General features: G+C 32.0%; 2 protein-coding genes across 4 annotated transcripts; both read left to right on the top strand.

Annotated features, from left to right (window-relative positions):
• The first annotated feature begins 586 nt into the window (after positions 1-586).
• Positions 587-5325, top strand: LOC123909849 (29 kDa ribonucleoprotein A, chloroplastic). Its single transcript, XM_045960775.1, has 4 exons — positions 587-1046; positions 1704-1805; positions 2609-2905; positions 4885-5325. The coding sequence occupies exons 1-4, from the start codon at positions 693-695 to the stop codon at positions 5056-5058; spliced, it is 927 nt and encodes a 308-aa protein (XP_045816731.1). The 5' UTR covers positions 587-692; the 3' UTR covers positions 5059-5325.
• A 2428-nt stretch (positions 5326-7753) lies between these two features.
• Positions 7754-9779, top strand: LOC123911109 (RING-H2 finger protein ATL52-like). 3 transcript variants are annotated; one of them, XM_045962461.1, is made up of 2 exons: positions 7754-8069; positions 8355-9779. In XM_045962461.1, exon 2 carries the CDS (start codon positions 8480-8482, stop codon positions 9584-9586), a length of 1107 nt encoding a protein of 368 aa, XP_045818417.1. In that variant the 5' UTR covers positions 7754-8069; positions 8355-8479; the 3' UTR covers positions 9587-9779. The 3 variants fall into 3 exon arrangements, with proteins under 3 accessions (XP_045818417.1, XP_045818416.1, XP_045818415.1); XM_045962460.1 differs by having other exon boundaries at positions 7754-8128; XM_045962459.1 differs by having other exon boundaries at positions 7754-8231.
• The last annotated feature ends 392 nt before the right edge of the window (positions 9780-10171 follow it).

The following is a 10171-nucleotide window of genomic DNA, read 5'->3' as shown; positions in this document are numbered from 1 at the left end:
ATTCTGATGTTTCGAACAATTTAAATTACATTTAAAGTGTGGTGTGATCTTTTTTATGTTTAATTATTTGTTTTAACAATATAACTATATTATTTGATATATATAATTATATTTTAAAAAAAAATTATAGGGACGTACCCGTACCTTAGTTTTTCTAAAAATGACGTACCCCGTACCGGTACCGGGTACCGGTACCGTACCTGCACCCGGGCAACATAGATCCATCAAATACCATAATCTAAACATAGTTTAGGAGTGGAGTGTCGGAGTTTGAACTCGACTATCTACCTATATAATATGATGTCTCTACCTTTTGAGTTCAACTATCAATAACAAAACAAGACTTTCATGATCACGTGACCATATAGACACACTCACATAATTTTTTATTATTTATTAAATAATTAATAGAATAAAATGAAAAATTCAAATTTTATGAGTGTGATTAAAAGAATTATATTTGGTAAACTGACCATATAAAAAATAATTCTCTGGGACATAGCAAATTTTATTAGAAGCAAGCATAAATAAAAATGAAATAAAACTTTTACAAAACTAAAATAAAATAAATAAAACCGGTATTATCAATATATCAAAAAAAAAAAAAAACGGTATTATCAGTTATCACTACTGCCCCTTATCTACTTACTTCTCCGCCTCCTCGTGTATCGTATAGCAATAGCACCAATCCAATGGCAACTTTAGAATCAGCCATAATAACTGTATTATTCACACCTCAACGTTTTTCAAATAACTACCATTTCCTACCTAAATCACACGATTCCGTTAAATTCCATTCTTCTTCTTCTTCTTCATCTTCCCTTTTCTCTCACAAACTTCACTTTTCTTCTTCTTCTTCTTCCTCCAATTCCCGAACACTCTGCTTTGCTTTACAAGAGGTAACAGAGGCAGCAATTCAAGACGATAAAACAGAGCCATTAAACAACGTTAAGAACAAGCTTTGTGTTTTTAACTTACCTTGGTCTCAGTCTGCACCAGACATCAAGGACCTCTTCGCCCAATGCGGAACTGTAATCTCCGTCGAGGTTGTTTCCAAATCTCTCTATTCAGTTTGTTTAATTTAGGGTTTGAAACTTTGAATTTGCAATTGCTTGTTTGTTGCTGTTGTTGTTATTGGATGATTATATTTACGGAATAAACCACCAAATTCGTCATCACTTTGTAGAGGAACTTGTTTCCGTTAAACTTTACTTTTATAGTTTTATTAGTTCTTCTGAACGCTAGAGACCAAATTTGATGATATATTTGTTAAGATTAAATTGAATATAAGTGATTAGTATAACGACCAAAATACCAATCGTAAGTTAGTTGGTTAAGTGGGGATTGACGCTGGACTTGGTAGAGAGGACCACGGTTCGATCCCGCAACTGCGATTGAGAGGGGGCTGGAACCACTTGATGTCGGAACTGATCCCCGAACCAGATTTAACTGGTGGTGAAAGTATAAGGACCAAAATGATAGTAAGTTGTTATTGGAGTTTCAGCCTTTTAGGGATCTTTTTGAAATATTCATATTTTTAATGTCTTGTTTGGGAGAGCCCTGCTAAGTTGGGGGCTAATTTGGTAGTTTACTTTTTATTCCATTTCATATAATTATTGCAATGTTTATGATTGAGTGGATACATTTGAAGTTGTATACTACATGATTGTGTAATTTGGAAAAATGGTTTTTGTTGATTATAGTTGATTATAAAGAGCAAAGAGGGGAAGGGAAAAGGTTATGCATTTGTTACTATGGATACAGGAGAAGAGGCTCAGGCTGTTGTTGATAAATTTAATGGTCATGTAAGTAAGTTGCTTCAATTTTTATTTTTATTTTTATTTTCGATATGTGTTTGTTATAAAGATTTCAAAATTTGAAATGGCATGTATTAATTTGTTCTATAATCGATGTTTGTTGTTTCCACTTTGTTAGTGTTTTCTGTGTTATAGTGAGAATTACTCTCATATGATTGATTATCTTCACAAATCACAATAATGGTCTATAGTCCTCACAATGAAAAATAATAAACCAAGGAATCAAATCATTTTGGAACTGTTAATATTAACACCTCGTCAAGATTAACACCTCTTATACTCTCAACTATGACTATGATATATGTGTCTTATGTTTTGGATATTATCTACAAGGTCCAATCGAGCATGATATGCCAAAAATATGTTAATTTGGTAGAGACTATGAAACTATGTAAATTATTACTAAAATGTAAAAACTATTGATTGGAGTATGAAATCCATGATTTATTCAATGTCTTTCTTCCCACAAACAAGTGTGATATAATCACATGTTTTTATGCACAAACAAGAGAGTCTACTGAAATATTCATATTACGTAAAAAAGGAAGTTATGTCAGTTGGATCTCCTTTAAAATGACCATTTTAGTTGCCTTTCTAAATACGTTTTACCTCTGGCAAAGTACTTCTAGTTCCAAAGTCTTAAAACTAAGCTTGAGGAATAGAGATGATGCTTTGGAATATCTTAACCAGTGTCCAAAGTGAATGAAAAATGAACATCAGATATTGCTTCCCATATCTCATTCGACTTTTGTGTGTCTCTAATTTTAGTGACATCTAATTGTGTGGTACAGGAAATATCAGGCCGGATAATAAGGGTAGAGATTGCAAAGAGATTAAAGAAACCTCCTCCTCCTCCACCTCCTTCAGGTTCACCTTCTAGCGATGCACGCTATGTAATTTATGCTTCCAACCTTGCATGGAAAGCAAGATCTACACATCTCAAAGACATCTTCACTGAGAATTTCAAAGAACCAGTTTCAGCCAGGGTTGTTTTTCAGAACGCTGATGGGAGATCTGCTGGGTATGGATTTGTTTCTTATCATACAAAGGAGGAAGCAGATGCTGCTGTTTCTGCTTTGGAAGGGAAGGTAGTTATCATCTCATTGTTGTTGCCTTGTTGGTCACTTACTTATGTTATTTATTTACAAATGTTGAATAATTTGCTATTTCATGACTGCTCCAAGTTAATTGTCTTTGACTTTTATGGTATTAGTGGCTCTGACAAGCTATGCTTGTAGAAACTATTTTTAATTAAAATTAGAGTTCAAAGATGATGCACTGACAATGTAAAAATGATTTACATAGTCATCCAATCTTGTCTTGCCATTCAGATATTTGATGAAGTAATGAAACTACGTAATATCATCATGAGATATGATCGAAACACTTACATTTTTACACTGTCAGTACATCATCTTTATATTCTTGAAATTATTTTGATTTTATCTTTCTTGAATATTAAATCACAAGCTACCTCAATTAGATTCAATAATTTGTTTTGGATTTGGATGGCCAAACTATATTTGAGTGCATAGGTAGGTTATTTATAGCTGTCTTGTTTCAGAAAAGTTTTGAATGACCGGATATATGTTTGGAAGAATATAAACTGCATTAGTTGAAATGATTACTTCATATTACCACTTTGGAGATTAAAAGGCTAAATATGCTTGCTTCTACAACATCAAATCACCAATGAAATTCAATCACCTTCGGATTTTTCAGTTTGGTTTTTACCTCCTTTACGGATTTTGGTTCTGGATAATTTTACTTTGGAAGTTGAACTCATTATGTGCCATATTCTTGTATATTCTATAAAGTGGGTCATAACCTTAAGTAGCTTTCTGTCAATAATTTAGAGATCCTTAAGAAAATCAAATTTCAATGATGGCTTCCGCATGCTACTTTTTCATATTTTTGGGTTAGAGTAAATTGTTTCACTTTGCATTTTCTGCACCAATATGCTTTCACAATGATCAGGGTAGTCTGTCTGATGAGAACCGGAATTAAAGAGAACAAGAAAATGTATTATTGATCGGAAAACAAAGGAAAATGTATTACAAGAGGACCTCTCTCTTGTAATCCCAGAGCAAAGCTCATCAAATATGAGATAATTCTCACTCTGCCCAACCCAAATGTTTCTAACAGAAAAGCTACTGAATGAATTCCTTCCCCCTTGCCCATGTCCTTAATATATAATTACCAATTCCCCTCTAACACTGTCACTTGCCAAATATTGGAATTAGAAGGCAATTTCCAATGGTGCTTTTGTTTTAAACTACTAGGAATTATTTGAATCATTATTAAGCTCAGCTGTAAGTAGGTGCCTTTGGAAAATGATGCTAGGCATCAATTGAGATGGAAGTGAAATAAAGTCAATAAACCGCGTGTCATAAACAGACAAGTTGCATTTGCATATGCATGGACAAGTAATTGAGTTATTTAATTTTGCAATTATTCACAAGTTCTATAAAATTGATGCTGTAGAGTAGCCTGAATTTCATGTTTGAAGGAGTAAGAAGAAACATCCTGGTATTGGTATTCCTATATGGTTTAGATCACTTGTTTGTTTTTCATTCTTTACTTGTTTCAGCTCGTCCTTCTAATGATTGGCTGGCTCCTTACAACCTAATTAAGTCGTATCCATAATCCATAGTACTATATGACTGAGCTTCCTCTTGTTTGTTTGTGTCAAATAACCGATTATCCCAAAAGCTTAAGATGTTAGGATAGGGCCACATCAATGATTTTATATTATTTTTAAAACGCTCCCTCACGCAAGTGCCCACTTGGGTTTGAAGCGTGGATAATGCATAGGCCCACCTACCATATGCTTAAGTTCCACTTTTTAATTAGAAAGTGAGGGGAGCGAGGATCAAACTCTAGACCACTTAATCATAGAGGCTCTGATACCATGTCAAATAACTGATTATCCCAAAAGCTTAAGCTGTTAGGATAGGGTCACATCAATGGTTTTATATTATTTCTAACAGTTTGTTCGAAGGTCATTGCCTTATGGATGAAATTGATTCTGAAAACAGTTATTTATCCGTTGCCTATCCCTATGCAGGAGTTAATGGGACGACCACTTCGCGTAAAAATAAGTGAAAAGAAGGTTAAAAAAGCTGAAAGTGAAGAAGTTGAAGAGAAAATTGCTGCAATTGAAGAAAGTGAAGAGCAAATTGCTGAAAGTGGTGAAGGTGGTGAAAAGCAAGTTGTCAACGCTCAATTGGAAGAGTCATAAATCCAAATTTTTCATTTGGACACGGTAAGTAGATTGAGACGGAACCTCTAAAAGTTGGAATTTTACCTCATGTATACAGAGATATGAAGGATGATTTCTTGCATTCACAATCACTTTTCAATTAGGTTGAGTTTAACATACCTCTAAAATGTAAGTGAAAATTTAAGAGTTCAATTTTTAGGGTATTCGTAAAGTGTGACTAGCAATTTCATCTGTTCAGAGTTCAAATATTATAATTCAAATATTATCTGTTCAGAGTTCAAATCATGTACATTTGAGACTAGCAATTTCATTTTTATTTTTGTTTTGAAACCAGTAATCTCCAACTGCATTATCATACACGTAACATGTCATTAGTCTATGTTTGGATTTATGGTAAAATATGACAAAATCATGATAGACCATCACAATTTTAGCAAAAACTGCACCTTAGAACTTTAATGAAATCAATATCCAATTGTGCACTTAATGGACAGAACAAACTTTGAAGGGACTAATGGCCCTATGATTCAAATTTAAGTGACATTGTCAAACAAAAATTATAATAAAATTTATATCAAATTAATATTTTAGAATTTGAAAATTAAATTTATAATATAATATATTTTATATATTATTAAACTACTTTTTTGTTGGAATTTTATTTTCTATAGTCATGGTTTTTCTAAAATTGTACGTAGTACGTATACTCTTTTTATTAATAGTACGTATACTCTTAGTATGTATACTTTTATTATTATTGATTTCTACCAAAATAATAAAAAAAAAAGCCTTAATAAACATTCAATATTTTTCTGTTAGCTGTTAGAAAAACCATGACTATAGAAAATAAAATTCCAACAAAAAAGTAGTTTAATAATATATAAAATATATTATATTATAAATTTAATTTTCAAATTCTTAAATATTAATTTGATATAAATTTTATTATAATTTTTTTTTGACAAATAATTTTTATTATAAATTAACAATACATATGATTTTACATTTATCAATTAGATGAATCGCTAATTTTACCAAACACTTCAATTAGTTTATCGGCTATAAGTCAGCAGCCATCAGCTATTAGCCATAAGCTATAAGCTACCAGCCATCAGTTAGCTTATCAGCTAACCGCTATTTTTGCCAAAGAGAGTCTTAGTAGTTTCCATGATTTCACATCTGTTATTGCTATGGCCTAAAACCGTAATTGAAGGAAGAAAATTGTTTGTCTATATATCAACATGAAAATTGAACAATATTTACAGTGTGCATATTATTTGGTTATCATTATGTCTCCTATGTATGTCTCCATGTTTAACATTTGAACTAATTATTCTGCAATCTGGTTTTAACTGAATTAAACACTCATTTTAATTTGCACTATTTGGTTTTAGTTATTAAGTGAGAATCCAACTCGATACCCAGAATTTACAACACTCACTCACACTGCGCACCAGTCACTTGCGCTATCACTTTAAAACTCACAGTTAGCTTGTTTCATTTATCATTTATACAGAAAGAATGAACAAAAAGGAGAATCAATGACTTCAGAACCAAGTCCTAATAATACTAAAAAAGTGATTTGAAGGTATTAAAATGAAGGCTATCTTTAGTTCTGCTGTTGTTAAAAGACTCAAAAGCGATTGGATCAGGACTTATATGCTTTTGTGCATATGATTATGTCTCTGCATAAGATGGAAAATGGTCCTAGTCTAAGGCATTATGCCAGCACATCATTCAAGTTAATAATTTCAGCACATTTTTTAGATAGAATCTTAGAGACCAAACTTTATTACTTATTGATTGATATAGATATTCCTTAATTCTTTTAAATAATTTTTTGTTAAAGACCATGTAAATGGATTAAAGCATGTCAAACATGAAATATGCTCCCACTTTGGAGTCTCAAACCACTTGAAATATTTTATTTCGTTAATGAAGGACTACAAAATGGCTAGATACAAAGGTTCAAATATTCTAACCATATATAAAAAATGCAGGGTATCATTTGATTTGGAATTTCCTAGATAAACTTAAATCTAACAAAATTATGTGGCTTGGGAGAGAAGAAAGTGAAGTTGAAAAAAAAAGAATAGATTGCTCAAGGTGTGAGCAAATATTGGTTGATTAGGTGATAAGTGACAACTATATTTGACTATAATAATTTGCTTTAAAATGCATAATATCTGTTATTTACTTCACCTTTATATTATTCCCTCATGAACATATTCTCATAATCAAGTTGACTAGTTATATAATTAAAGTTTAACTATAGGAATACGCCAAGTCCTACTTTTGGTCTAAAATACAGTATACCCTAAACATTTTAAAAAGTACTTATTAATCTATTATAATGAAGCAAATTTGATAAAATATAGTACTGTAATTAGAAATTTCTTTATAGAATTTGCATTGCCAAATAGGCAATAACATCATAATGATACACACTACCCTGGTCTAGGTGATGCCTTGAAGTTGAAAGCAAAAAGCCTGAAATTTCCAACATATCCAATTCTGTGTGTCAGATACAACTAACATGACAGAAAAATTGGCTCCACAACATAACTAGACACACATTAAATATTGAGCAAACCTTTTGGCTTTAACCCTAGTTATTGGGAAGGGCACTGGTAATTTGGAATCCAGTTAAAAAATAACGATGTTTTAAAAATCGGATCGGACTAATCGGTCGAATTTGAACTCGTGTTCTTCTGAATGATTTAAAGTTCTAAGCATGTTAAGATAATATAAAGATAAAAGCATTTTAATATGTTCTAAATTCTCAACCAACCTAACCAATTGATCACCACCATTTCCTTAGTCAACAAATCATTGTATCCAATAAAGAAAAAACTTGAGAGCAAATAAAGCTATGAACAGAAAAAGGAAAAAAGAAGTTAAAGTATAGTCATCAGCATCCCATTTTCTCTACGCTTTATCTTGCTTTCCATCTAAGCCCTTTATCCCTTTTTTCATGCTCTCTTTTATCTTGTTAGAGACTTAAATTCTAACAAGTCTCAATCTTTCTTGTAAGCTACTAATTATCAATTTCTTTAGATAAAACCTCTCATTCTTAAGCCATAAATAGGTGATAATATAAGTTAATAACACAACTTATACTATATCTTCTATATGTTTGCCTAATTCACAAGTTCCTTCTATGTTTTCATAACTTCTCTACTGGCTTCTAAGTTTGTCTTTAGATCCTACTCTTAAGCTTATTTTTATTCTATGAAATTTCACTTGCCTAGTAGTAGAAAATAGAAACCGTGTTTATACGATTCCTCTCCTGTTAGTATATACTTCACTACCAGGTCTAGCGCAAGTGGTTGGTGCACAACGTGTGAGTTTTTTAAACTCTGAGGTACTGAGTTCGATTTCTACTGATAAAAAGATATAATATATACTTCTCTTAAGTCCTAAGGGTGGTTTTTGTGTTATGGCTTCTCTTGGAAATCCAAAAGCCTGGGTTCCATATATGAACAACAAAGATTGTTCTCAAGGTTTTTGTAGCTTCTATTGTCCTCAATGGTGTTATGTAGTCTACCCTCCACCTCCTCCTTCACCCTTTGAATTCCCTGATGATGATTCAAGTACAAATTTCTCCCCTCTTGTTATAGCAATCATTGGAATCTTAGCAAGTGCTTTTCTTCTTGTAACTTACTACACCTTAATATCAAAGTACTGCGGCCGCAGAATATCATCATCGCAAAGTGAATCGCAGGAAACAAACGATGAATTAGAAGACAATCATCATCATAACCCTTCAATCCATGAGCCATGGCATGTTTCAACAAATGGCTTAGATGAAGCTTTGATTAAATCCATAACAGTTTGTAAGTACAAAAAGAATGATGGATTGGTTGATGTAACAGATTGTTCCGTTTGTCTCAACGAGTTTCAAGATGGTGAAAGTATTAGACTTTTACCTAAATGTAGCCATGCTTTTCATCTACCTTGTATTGATACATGGCTCAAATCTCACTCAAATTGTCCTCTTTGTCGCGCTACAATATTCGCCTTCAATGCTTCGAGTTCAAATGCAACACTTCATTTGCCGGTTCAAGTTACTGAACAATCTTCAAGGAATGAAGTTTCTTTAGAAAATCAACATTTGAATGAAATTTCAGCTGTTGAAAGAGACGGTGAATTGAATGTTGCGGAAGAAGTTCCAATTCCGAAGACTGAATTTCGCGCTTTAAGTGATTTAGGAAATTTAAGAGGAAGGCATAATGTGATTGAGATTAGAGATAATGAAAATTATCGTGAATCGATTCGAAGATCGGTTTCTATGGATCATTCATTTCAAAGTGGTCTTTCACTTGTTGAAGATGTTAATGTTATGCATATAAATCAAGAACAAGATTCTCAAGTTGAAAGTTCATCAAAGAGATTAAGAGGTGAAAGTGAAAGTAGTAAATCTAGCTATAGTAGAAAGATTTTGCATTGTGTTTTGAGTCCAATTGCAATGAAGAGATCATTTTCAAGTGGAAGATTTTTCCTTAGTAGAAGTTGCAGAGGAAGGCTTGGAGTTTTGCCTATCTAAGAAATTTTATTTTGTAATTTTTTTACCTGTTTTTTTTTTTCTTTCAATTTTATGAAAGCATATGATGATGTAGTAGAAAAGATTGAACAAATTTTTGTGTGAAGATCTATATTTAGCATCATCTGAATTCATAGAAAAAACAACATTTATAACATCATTGAGGCTAAGTAAGTTAAATTAGGAAGGGTAAATAGGGTTTTACCCTCTGCAAAATAGGTCAGTTTTGCGTTACCCCCTGCAAAAAATTTTTTTGTGATTACCCCCTGTAAAATGAAGATTCCATCATTTACTCCCCTCAGTCAACAACATGGATGTTGACTGGACAAAATTGATGACGTGGGATGCATGTGTGGCTTTTCATTCATTTTTTATTAAAGTTTTTGTGCCACGTAGATAAATAACTTAATATAATTATTAATTTTTTAAAAAGAAAAAGAAATTAAAAAAAAAATTGTTAATAGAATTTATTTATAAACATTCTTGTTCTTCTTCTTCTCGGTGTAATCACAAATCAAATCCCACACAATCAACAAAATCTTCTTACCCAAATTTCTCTCAAATTTCACATCTTATTAACAACCCTAA

Source organism: Trifolium pratense, linkage group LG2 (genome assembly GCF_020283565.1).
Source record: "Trifolium pratense cultivar HEN17-A07 linkage group LG2, ARS_RC_1.1, whole genome shotgun sequence".
Lineage (NCBI taxonomy): Eukaryota > Viridiplantae > Streptophyta > Magnoliopsida > Fabales > Fabaceae > Trifolium > Trifolium pratense.
This window is presented reverse-complemented; position numbering and strand designations above follow the sequence as displayed.

Coding starts and splice junctions, on each gene's coding strand:
- LOC123909849 (XM_045960775.1), top strand. CDS start 693: ATGGCAACTTTAGAATCAGCCATAATAACTGTATTATTCACACCTCAA. Junction 1,047..1,703: donor GAACTGTAATCTCCGTCGAG/GTTGTTTCCAAA, acceptor TGTTGATTATAG/TTGATTATAAAGAGCAAAGA. Junction 1,806..2,608: donor TTGATAAATTTAATGGTCAT/GTAAGTAAGTTG, acceptor TGTGTGGTACAG/GAAATATCAGGCCGGATAAT.
- LOC123911109 (XM_045962461.1), top strand. CDS start 8,480: ATGGCTTCTCTTGGAAATCCAAAAGCCTGGGTTCCATATATGAACAAC.